The 12,007-nt window shown below is 41.4% G+C and overlaps 1 protein-coding gene across 3 annotated transcripts in view; it reads left to right on the top strand.

The window, feature by feature from the left end:
- Positions 1 to 12,007, top strand: part of LOC135104917 (arrestin domain-containing protein 2-like) — a 161,670-nt gene that overhangs the window by 140,767 nt on the left and 8,896 nt on the right. For 2 of the 3 annotated variants that reach the window (XM_064012675.1, XM_064012674.1), the window contains exon 4: positions 8,556 to 8,678. In XM_064012675.1, the coding sequence (XP_063868745.1) occupies positions 8,556 to 8,678 (123 nt within the window). Of the gene's footprint in view, positions 1 to 321; positions 475 to 8,555; positions 8,679 to 12,007 lie in introns of those variants that run through there. The other variant, XM_064012676.1, reaches the window with a different exon arrangement.

Below are 12,007 nucleotides of genomic sequence, written 5' to 3'. Positions count from 1 at the left end.
TATTCACCATCAGACAGGCCCGCCATCCTGTCTGTGTGCTGCAGAAAAAAGTGAACAATCATGAACGTGATTGTTTTTCTAGAGCACCGTAACATAACACAGTGGAACTAGTTCAGTTGTGGCACCATAATTCGGTTCCAGAACAAAGTTACTTGATTTCAAATATTAAAAGACATAGCAAAAGATGCCGTTTATCACTAGTTTATATTTTTTTACAAATATCTACTTCGTTTTTATATATACGGAGGAGAGACACAGAGTGTAAGACAGTAATTCAATTTTTGAAATAGGGAAGTGCGATCCCGTTGAAAAGCTCGATGTAAACAAACAGTTTTCAGCACTCGGGAGTAATCCCGAGCCACCTGTGCCTCTCTCGATGACCCCCAAAGCCATCACCACTGCACAACTGCATTTTTACAGTAGCTTTTCCCAGCAGCAAGATGCCTAAGTGTTATGATCACCTTCATTTTGGCGGTAAGTGGGTTGCACCTCTCTGTGTTTCTCTGTAAGGCTTCTCTCACTAGATCGGTCTAAACAGTATTTTTTAATGAGTTCTGAGTCACTAAGTTCATTCATTACATCCTTTCTTGATAAATATTATTTATCCAGAAAGGATGTAATTAGCTGGAGATCTTGTGAAGCAGCCATCTTGGCTGTGGGAGCGTCTGTCGTATGTCGCTAAGATAGTGTGGACTAAGATTAGTCTAAGATAGTCTGGGAACGGATTAATCCATTCTACTCGTACATTGATTCCTATGGAGAGAGTAGTTTCTGCTTTCGAACATTTCGAATTTCAAACGGCATTCAGTAACTAATTAAGTTCGAGAACATAGGTCCCAATATATATATATATATATATATATATATATATATATATATATATATATATATATATATATATATATATATATATATATATATATATATATATTTTTTTTTTTTTTTTTTTTTTTTTTATAAGAAGGATACTGGCCAAGGGCAACAAAAATTTAATAAAAAAAATGCCCACTGAGATGCCAGTCCCATAAAAGAGTCAAAGCAGTGGTCAAAAATTGGTGGATAAGTGTCTTGAAACCTCCCTCTTGAAGGAATTCAAGTCATAGGAAGGTGGAAATACAGAAGCAGGCAGGGAGTTCCAGAGTTTACCAGAGAAAGGGATGAATGATTGAGAATACTGGTTAACTCTTGCGTTAGAGAGGTGGACAGAATAGTGGTGAGAGAAAGAAGAAAGTCTTGTGCAGCGAGGCCGCGGAAGGAGGGGAGGCATGCATTTAGCAAGATCAAAAGAACAGTTAGCATGAAAATAGCAGTAGAAGACAGCTAGATATGCAACATTGCGGCGGTGAGAGAGAGGCTGAAGACAGTCAGTTAGAGGAGAGGAGTTGATGAGACGAAAAGCTTTTGATTCCACCCTGTCTAGAAGAGCAGTATGAGTGGAATCCCCCCAGACATGTGAAGCATACTCCATACATGGACGGATAAGGCCCTTGTACAGAGTAAGCATCTGGGGAGGTGAGAAAAACTGGCGGAGACGTCTCAGAACACTTAACTTTATAGAAGCTGTTTTAGCTAGAGATGAGATTTGAAGTTTCCAGTTCAGATTATAAGTAAAGGACAGACCGAGGATGTTCAGTGTAGAAGAGGGGGACAGTTGAGTGTCATTGAAGAAGAGGGGATAGTTGTCTGGAAGGTTGTGCCGAGTTGATAGATGGAGGAATTGAGTTTTTGAGGCATTGAACAATACCAAGTTTGCTCTGCCCCAATCAGAAATTTTAGAAAGATCAGAAGTCAGGCGTTCTGTGGCTTCCCTGCGTGATATGTTTACCTCCTGAAGGGTTGGATGTCTATGAAAAGACGTGGAAAAGTGCAGGGTGGTATCATCAGCGTAGGAGTGGATAGGACAAGAAGTTTGGTTTAGAAGATCATTAATGAATAATAAGAAGAGAGTGGGTGACAGGAACCCTGAGGAACACCACTGTTAATAGATTTCGGAGAAGAACAGTGACCGTCTACCACGGCAGCAATAGAACGGTCAGAAAGGAAACTTGAGATGAAGTTACAGAGAGAAGGATAGAAACCGTAAGAGGGTAGTTTGGAAATCAAAGCTTTGTGCCAGACTCTATCAAAGGCTTTTGATATGTCCAAGGCAACAGCAAAAGTTTCACCAAAATCTCTAAAAGAGGATGACCAAGACTCAGTAAGGAAAGCCAGAAGATCACCAGTAGAGCGGCCTTGACGGAACCCATACTGGCGATCAGATAGAAGGTTGTGAAGTGATAGATGTTTAAGAATCTTCCTGTTGAGGATAGATTCAAAAACTTTAGATAAGCAGGAAATTAAAGCAATAGGACGGTAGTTTGAGGGATTAGAGCGGTCACCCTTTTTAGGAACAGGTTGAATGTAGGCAAACTTCCAGCAAGAAGGAAAGGTAGATGTTGACAGACAGAGCTGAAAGAGCTTGACTAGGCAAGGTGCAAGCACGGAGGCACAGTTTCGGAGAACAATAGGAGGGACCCCATCAGGTCCATAAGCCTTCCGAGGGTTTAGGCCAGCGAGGGCATGGAAAACATCATTGCGAAGAATTTTAATAGGTGGCATGAAGTAGTCAGAGGGTGGAGGAGAGGGAGGAACAAGCCCAGAATCGTCCAAGGTAGAGTTTTTAGCAAAGGTTTGAGCAAAGAGTTCAGCTTTAGAAATAGATGTGATAGCAGTGGTGCCATCTGGTTGAAGAAGAGGAGAGAAAGAAGAAGAAGCAAAGTTATTGGAGATATTTTTGGCTAGATGCCAGAAATCACGAGGGGAGTTAGATCTTGAAAGGTTTTGACATTTTCTGTTAATGAAGGAGTTTTTGGCTAGTTGGAGAACAGACTTGGCATGGTTCCGGGCAGAAATATAAAGTGCATGAGATTCTGGTGATGGAAGGCTTAAGTACCTTTTGTGGGCCACCTCTCTATCATGTATAGCACGAAAACAAGCTGTGTTAAACCAAGGTTTAGAAGGTTTAAGACGAGAAAAAGAGTGAGGAATGTACGCCTCCATGCCAGACACTATAACCTCTGTTATGCGCTCAGCACACAAAGACGGGTCTCTGACACGGAAGCAGTAGTCATTCCAAGGAAAATCAGCAAAATACCTCCTCAGGTCCCCGCAACTAGCAGAGGCAAAACCCCAGAGGCACCTTCGCTTAGGGGGATCCTGAGGAGGGATTGGAGTGATAGGACAAGATAAAGATATGAGATTGTGATCGGAGGAGCCCAACGGAGAAGAAAGGGTGACAGCATAAGCAGAAGGATTAGAGGTCAGGAAAAGGTCAAGAATGTTGGGCGTATCTCCAAGACGGTCAGGAATACGAGTAGGGTGTTGCACCAATTGCTCTAGGTCATGGAGGATAGCAAAGTTGTAGGCTAGTTCACCAGGATGGTCAGTGAAGGGAGAGGAAAGCCAAAGGTGGTGGTGAACATTGAAGTCTCCAAGAATGGAGATCTCTGCAAAAGGGAAGAGGGTCAGAATGTGCTCCACTTTGGAAGTTAAGTAGTCAAAGAATTTCTTATAGTCAGAGGAGTTAGGAGAGAGGTATACAGCACAGATAAATTTAGTATGAGAATGACTCTGTAGTCGTAGCCAGATGGTGGAAAGCTCAGAAGATTCAAGAGCGTGGGCACGAGAGCAGGTTAAGTCATTGCGCACATAAACGCAGCATCCAGCTTTGGATCGAAAATGAGGATAGAGAAAGTAGGAGGGAACAGAAAAGGGGCTACTGTCAGTTGCCTCAGACACCTGAGTTTCAGTGAGGAAAAGAAGATGAGGTTTAGAAGAGGAGAGGTGGTGTTCTACAGATTGAAAATTAGATCTTAGACCGCGAATGTTGCAGAAGTTAATGAAGAAAAAGTTGAGGGGGGTGTCAAGACACTTAGGGTCGTCGACAGAAAGGCAGTCCGACCTGGGGACATTTATGGTCCCCTCCCCAGATGGGGACTCCGAGGCTGGTGTAGGAGTCGCCATGATTTTAAAATTTTTGAGTGAAGGGTGTGTGTGTTATTAGGTGCTTGTAGTTTTGTGTGGAGGAAGAGAGTTGTCTTTAGAGGGCAGGCTGTGACTGCCCCCTTGTGTTGTGAGACACAAAGGGAAACGTTCAGTGAGGTCACAGCTGGGTTTAATGATAAGTTCACAGCACCCCCTGAAGAGTGCTTTAGACCTCACTGGGAGGTCTAAAGCACTGTTATATATATATATATATATATATATATATATATATATATATATATATATATATATATATATATATATATATATATATATATATATATATATATATATATCACAATGCAGTAATAAAGAAATGTTCACCATAATCGTAAGACGATGCAGTAATACTCGTAGTGTAATAGTGAAATATCACACACATACACGCACACAGCGCTGCCTGTCGTCACAGAAAGAAAAAAAGCACCTGCACCTGCAGGCTGTGATAAGAATATAGACACTATAAAAGGGATGCTGGCAAGCATTATACCTTGTTAAGTCTGTAATACTATCAAAATCAAACCAAAACCAAGCTACCTTAATGTCTTACGGTCTAAAAGGGAGAGAGAGCGCCAAGAAATCTGGTAACGAAGACGACAAGAAAGAAAAACAACACTCTTGATCCGAGTATTTATGAGGTCATTCTTAACAGTACCCCATTTCAAGAAAGATCATTGCCTACACACAATACACATACACACCACCATATCTTTGTTTATAACAAACAAGCACAAGGGAGCAAAACACACTCAGTACTTAACAAGAAGAGACACCTCACAACCACCTATTTTCAAGTCACCACATGTTAATTATGCACCACACTCTCTGCACATCACCATCAGGCCTTAATGAATTATCTGCGCTCACCACAAAGCCATGGAATAAGCAGAAGTGAAGAAATCAAGCCAAATTTAACACAACACTAGCCCGGTAACCTCGCTGCCACGTCTCTACCTGTATACTGTCCTCAGTGTTGTGTTCTTGACTTAGGTGTTATAAAAGAGGTAGGGGATTTATAGCTCTGGTAGTGTGCTTCTCAGCTTTTCAGTCTCATGTCTATCTTGACTTTAAACGCATTAATATTTTCACTTTCTGCCACATCATCAGGGAGACTATTCCAGATATTAACTTTCCTGACATTGTGAATTTTTACTCCTTTTTGTTGTTTATCCTTCACTCTATCGGGTGTACTACATTATTAAGTCTTATTTTATCTTTCATCGATATTTTTATTATATTATTCAAAGATACAAGTTTACTGTCATAAAAATGAAGGTTTAATTTATTAATTAATATATTACGGATGAGTTAAGCGTGGAACCATCGACTTGCTGTAAATTATTTCAGATTCAGAGATTGGACTAGCTGATAAGGGAATATGAGAAGATGAGTGGTAGATGAGATTCACCGAGACTGAAAGTGAAGCAATGAGACGTACGAGGATGGTGGATGGCAGGAGCAATGGGCTGGATGGGTACACTAGGCTGTGTGAATGGTGCGCTGTGCTGCTCCCTCTCCTTGTTGCATAATGACATAACTTTTACGATTTTTTTTTAACACGAAGTCGGTTTGATACGCTCTAATTATATTGATGTTATTTAATTTACACGATGTTTCTATTCTAGTACTATCCAACCTAACTGCCGCCAGATGGCATCGCTATTTTGCGCTGTACTACATACCTAAATATTTGTCATGGGACACAATTGGAAATAGGAAGGAAATTAAAAAAAATAAAATACAAATAATAATGTTACGCCGTCCCCACTTACCACCGAGTCCACCAGTCACTCTAGTCAGCCCTCACCGTCAGGAAAGGTCCAGTTACAAGATTACCGAGGGGTACAGCAGCATCACTGGTCGAAGCGGGGACGAGGTAAACGAAACTAATTACTTGAAATATCATTGTTAATCAGAAGAGAGAAAAATCATTTGAAAACTTCATTTATTTAGAAACTTACTTAAAACAAAGTCAATCCGGTTGTTTTGGGATTTTCCAGTGCCTTATAGATCTCCGGCTCAAACCCTATCATATAAAACAAGTAAAAAAATATATATATATTAGGCAAAAAACCACGGCTGGTGGCAGCTACTATATTAATGTCTTTAATCTTAACAACTAACAACAAGTAAACAAAATATAAAACAAAATTACCATCCAACTTAATCAATCAGAATCAAAACAGAACTGAACTTTAATAAACTTTATCAAAGCAAAAGAACTTGAATACCAAAAAGAAGTCAATAACCAAATTATAATTTAAATTTTAAACATTTTAATTAAAAACTACAAAAATCTTGCCCACCCTGCGTAACATATTAAGGGATTTTTTTTTATTATTTATTTGTGCTTTTCTAGTGTTTTAGCTATTAGATTTTAAATCAGAATCAGTAAACAAGAATAAATTGCAGAAATTAGTATTACTTGCTCATTACTTACTTGGACAAAAATAGTCCAATTTAACATGTCAAACGCCCGAACCATCATTTTTTCCATTATTATTATTTTTTACACGATTTCTGTTTACATAATGATTGCAAGCCCCTATATATCGTGTAAAATTATAAATAACTGTAACTCATACTTTTCAGTGCACAGCTGACTTTCCATAACCACCAACACATAATTGGTGGCGCAGCAGTGAAACACCTACGCCCCGAAATTAAGACGCCGTCAAGCCGTCCATTATTTCTCTTTCATTTTTTCTTTTGCCTCTCCGTCTTGACAGTTTGGGCCCCGTCGAGAGGGAACTTTTTTGCTGTTCCAGCAGCCTCCTGCCGGAAGGAGCTGTTGCAGCCTCGTCAAGCGCAACCTTGGCGAGGAACCTTTGTGGTCATGTCATACTCATATTGCATACTACATTTCTTGTAGTTATTGTACATCATTATTTCCCACATTGTATGTCACCGATAGTTTTTTTTTTTTTTGTGCCCTGCGCGTTACACCTCCATGTCTTGTGACCTGCATACTATCGGCGCCAGGTCTGCGGCATATGTAGTTATTCCACAAAAAAAAATCAGTGATCCAAGCTTACGAGACGTCCCAATAAGAAAAGCGAATAACCCCAGCAGATTGCTTTAATCATACTATTATCGGAAACAAGTCAAGATAATCCATTAAAAATCACATGAACTATCTTAACTTGACCTAATTTTGCAGGACGTATTGATAAAAAAATTAAATTAAAGCGAATAACTCCTACAAATTGCTTTTATCCTTTCCACTTGGCATCCCTGTCAATACTTGATCAGGTTGAATTAAGTTATGAATGGGGCCTACATACAGCCAGAATACCTCTCTCCCTCTCGTCTTTCATTCCTTGGTATATCGCTGAATGCATTATACCTTTTGTAGTAAGTTCACAGCCAATACAATTGCATTTAAAAAGTTGTATTTTTTTCCGGTAACTTAATGCATCGACAAAAGCAGCAGATGACACTCGGCGTGTCTCTCATTAGAGGGTCCTCCCTAGAGAGAGAGAGAGAGAGAGAGAGAGAGAGAGAGAGAGAGAGAGAGAGAGAGAGAGAGAGAGAGAGAGAGAGAGAGAGGCGGGAATGAAAGTTAAGAGAAATATTTTACAAATACAAATATAGAAAAACGAAAGTGTAGAAAACATTAAACAAGAAAAAGAGTGCTGTTCTGAAATGTCCTCTGTTCTGAGCTATCCCGTGTTCTCTCTCTCTCTCTCTCTCTCTCTCTCTCTCTCTCTCTCTCTCTCTCTCTCTCTCTCTCTCTCTCTCTCTCTCTCTCTCTCTCTCTCTCTCTCTCTCTCTCACACATGATCCCTCTTCTATATATTCCTACCACCACGACACTCTTCACTGCAGGTTTTCCTCTGAGTGCACCAATACCACACCTGCTTTCATAGTAGTCTCGAGATGTCTTCTTTCCTGTCGCCTCGCTCAGAAAATGCATTTCTGCAACAAACAGTCTTCTTAGTGATTTAATGATATGCTGTCACACACACACACACACACACACACACACACACACACACACACACACACACACACACACACACACACACACACACACACACACACACACACACACACACACACACACACACAATGTTCGCTAGCTCAGTGGTAAAGTCCATAGAGAGCAACTGTCTTCTCTCTCCGTTTCAGTACAGAGTCAGGGGTCGGTGTCATGTGAGAGTTTCCTCCAGTAGTTTCTATCCCTTGCATCTTCTGTGACTGCCAACCTTTGCAGTTCTACCGCAATTCCATTCTTCCATTTCATTTTCTGGTTTCGCCACGATCTTCCTCCCTCAGCTGGTATCATCCAGATTCTTTTAATGGGTTCCTGGTCTTCTCTTCTTACTACGTGCCTAAACCATCCCATTTTTTATCTTCTTATCAATCCCATAATACATTCCACTCCTGCTCACCTTCCTATTTTCATTTCGAAGATGTTCCTTGAGTGATACACCCATTATCTCCCTCAACATTTTCATCTCTTCATTCCAACTTCCTCTCTTCTGTTGTCTTTAGTGTCTGCAGCTCACTAATTCCCTCACTCTCGACAGCTATCCGGGTGGTGCTACGAGGAAAGGTGCACGCCGAGTGGAAGGTAGTCGTGTCAGGGGACCGGCGGACTGTCAAGGATGACCAGTACTTCATCGACGACCGCACTACTATATGGGGCAAAGGTGAGCTCTCTCTCTCTCTCTCTCTCTCTCTCTCTCTCTCTCTCTCTCTCTCTCTCTCTCTGCTCCGGTTGACTCTCGCGGCCACACTCGTAATCCTAATGCAACCCTCACAATCTTGCCCATTGATTCATAGCCTTCGTATCACCTCGTAAAATTATTCTCACTGCCTCATAACTCTTCTTGAATTACGCGATCACCACTTCAGCGCTTTTTCCCGCGGCGGCTCACTCAGCAGACTCAGACTCATAACACCTCACACATCTCACAGTTAAGGACTCAAATACAACCTCCGCATCGCCTCGTTTTCCCATCGCTTACCTTTCGGCATCTTGCACCCAACCCATAACGCCTAATATAGTCCGCGATATAGGACGCCGCTCATTGCCAAAGGGTTGCCCCTCACACGCTGTGCATACAAAGCCCTCCCTGATTTTGCCTCATGATCCTCACAGGCCACAATGACCACAGCACCTCGTAATCTGCCTCATAACACCTCCACAATCTTTATGGCATCTCGTAAATTTCCTCATAGCCCTTGAGTCGTAGCATTAGTATCTCTCTCTCTCTCTCTCTCTCTCTCTCTCTCTCTCTCTCTCTCTAGCGGAGAGAAAGGAAAAGAAAAGTGTGTGGCAGATGCAAGAATAGTGCATAGCCCCGCTGGCCTGCACACGGGACACTGCTAACATTATCTATAACATTTGCAAACTATTTATTTTTATTTTTCAATTAGTGACATGATACTTAAGGCAGTGGATGAAACAGTGATGAAAAAGAAAAGAAAAGAAAAATGTTTAAGTACTGAAGTATCGCGCCCCAGCTAAGCTGTGAGTTGGCAACCACTGACATCAGGACGCACTCTACATATAGTGCACAGGATCTCTCTCTCTCTCTCTCTCTCTCTCTCTCTCTCTCTCTCTCTCTCTCTCTCTCTCTCTCTCTCTCGTCCCGATTCATTGCTCCAATCACGCACCATCTCCCCTCCGCCTAATCCACATGTTGCTCAAGGGTTTTGTGGGACGGCTGCTTGCTGCACCTTTATCTCTTTCATGTTCCTCATGCCGGTACTGGTATACTCCTGCTGGTCTTGTTTCAATTGTACTGCTACTGTTTGTGTTTATGCTACTGTTATAAGCTGATGTTATAAAGATTATGCCAACGACGACATGAGATGCAGCAGCAGCAACAGCAGCAGCAGCAGCAGTAGTAGTAATAGTAGAAGTAGTAGTAGTAGTAGTAGTAGTAGTAGTAGTAGTATAGTAGTAGTAGTAGTAGTAATAGTAAGAGTAGCAACAATAATAACAACAACCACAACAACAACAACAACAACAACAACAACAACAACATCAACAACAACAACGGCGACGACGACGTCGACGACGACGATGACGACAACTAGAACGACGAAAATAGCAGTATTATTTTTTTTTTTATATATATATCTTATAAGACATAAACTCGTCTACCAATGTAATTTTTTCCTCGATCAAAATGTAGTCTGTCTTTTTCGTACAGGGGTTGCTACGCGTAAGCCTGACAGCTTCTTGCAGCTTCACGTATTTTCTTATATTCTTATGTTTTCATGTTCTTAATATAAACACGGGAGATGCTGCAGAGAAAGATTTATGTTGTTAGAATTTTACGACTCCGTCATATAAGTTACGTGACGAATTAAAGAGATAGAACACGAGGGTGTAGTACAGTGTTGCAAGGACCTCGAGATTCCTTCTCAACCCCCACAGAGGAGGATACAGTAGTGCGCCGCCACACCCGCTACAAAGTTATTAGCATCTGGATATAGCTTTCCTGAATCTCATTAAAAGGACAATCATTCTTCCTTCAAGCTTCATTTGATTCCATTTATTCTGATCTTCGAAAACCATTTAAATTCTGATAACTTTTCCCAAACTTTTTTTCAAGAAAGTATTTGCATAAAAAATTCAAAACGGAGACAACTTTGAACCGAAGTTTCTCAGTCTATATCAAAGTTAGAAACTGACGGCGGCACACATTCAAAGTGGCGAGGGAAAGACGGCAGAGGCGTATCCAGCGTGCTCCTACCTGTATAAACCACCTTGTTTATACTGGTGGGTTCGCATTATTTGAACCATTGTCCGTTTGCTTTATGTTAGGGAAAAAATAAATCAATATTAATTAAAAAAAAAAAAGATTCATAGAAGTAACCCATGATAGAAAACAAAATATAGATCGCGCTAATTTACCAGACATTCAAGTCAATAAATATATGAAAAACCAATAAAAACAGTTCACGCATTCAACTCACATCGAAAAAGTCTAGGGGGTCATAGTCATCCATCTGGTGAACTATAATTATAGCTATGACTTTGAATTCTTTCTCCTTGTGGTCCCTGTTCACCCAGCAGGGAATAAGTACTGAGGAACCATTATGACAGAGAAAAGGAAGCCGTGCAGAAGAAAACATAAGCAAGCAGAGGACGACCTGAGAAGCGATACAAAGCAGAACCGCTCACAAGAAGAAGAAGAAGAAGAAGAAGAAGAAGAAGAAGAAGAAGAAGGAAGAAAAGGAAGAAGAAAAAGAAAAAAAAACAAAACAAAAAGCAAAAACAAAAAAAACAAAAAGAAGTTGAGGAGTGGTCACCTTACCCAGCAACCCTCCAAGGACGCCTCGAGCCAGCATGGCGGGATGTATCTTAGTTCCTTTAACTATTGACAGAGGCTTCACCCTGCAATGAACTCGTATGTGTATGCTGATGAAGAGAAACAACAGCGAACAGCAATGCTTCCTCGTGACATCGTTGTATTGAAGGCGACGAAGTAAGGGTGGGAGGACAGCGATGGCGACGGGGGTGCTGGGGTGTGGGGCGGAGCAGGTCACGAGATACGGTAAAACCTCATATCACGTCCGCAGTTTTGGAGGAATTAGAGTTTTTGTTGTTGTTTTACTCCTTCTCTCTCTCTCTCTCTCTCTCTCTCTCTCTCTCTCTCTCTCTCTCTCTCTCTCTCTCTCTCTCTCTCTCTCTCTCTCTGTCCTGCCGCCAGCACAAACACAGCGGCCTTCAGCGTGCAGGGAAGTGTACAGTAAATATTGGTTTATTCAAATTTAACTCGCGCGCCATGTCGGCAAACATTTCAGTAAGGCGAACACGGGCCGCCAGTCGTGCCCGCGCGTGCTGATCGTGTCCCTGTACAGACTGACGGGTGGCACAGAAAAAGTCTTGCGTTTTTCTTTTGTGATCGATTTCCTTGCTCTTCTCGGATGCTGTTTTGATCGGTCGGCCTTCAAAGAGACAAATGAATATTATGGTTCGAATTAGGCTCAACACCGTCATTACCGTGGTAATCATCAACCA

Source organism: Scylla paramamosain, chromosome 11 (assembly GCF_035594125.1).
Source record: "Scylla paramamosain isolate STU-SP2022 chromosome 11, ASM3559412v1, whole genome shotgun sequence".
Taxonomy (NCBI): Eukaryota; Metazoa; Arthropoda; class Malacostraca; order Decapoda; family Portunidae; genus Scylla; species Scylla paramamosain.
The sequence above is the reverse complement of the archived record's forward strand: the minus strand, read 5'-3'. Positions and strand labels throughout refer to the sequence as shown.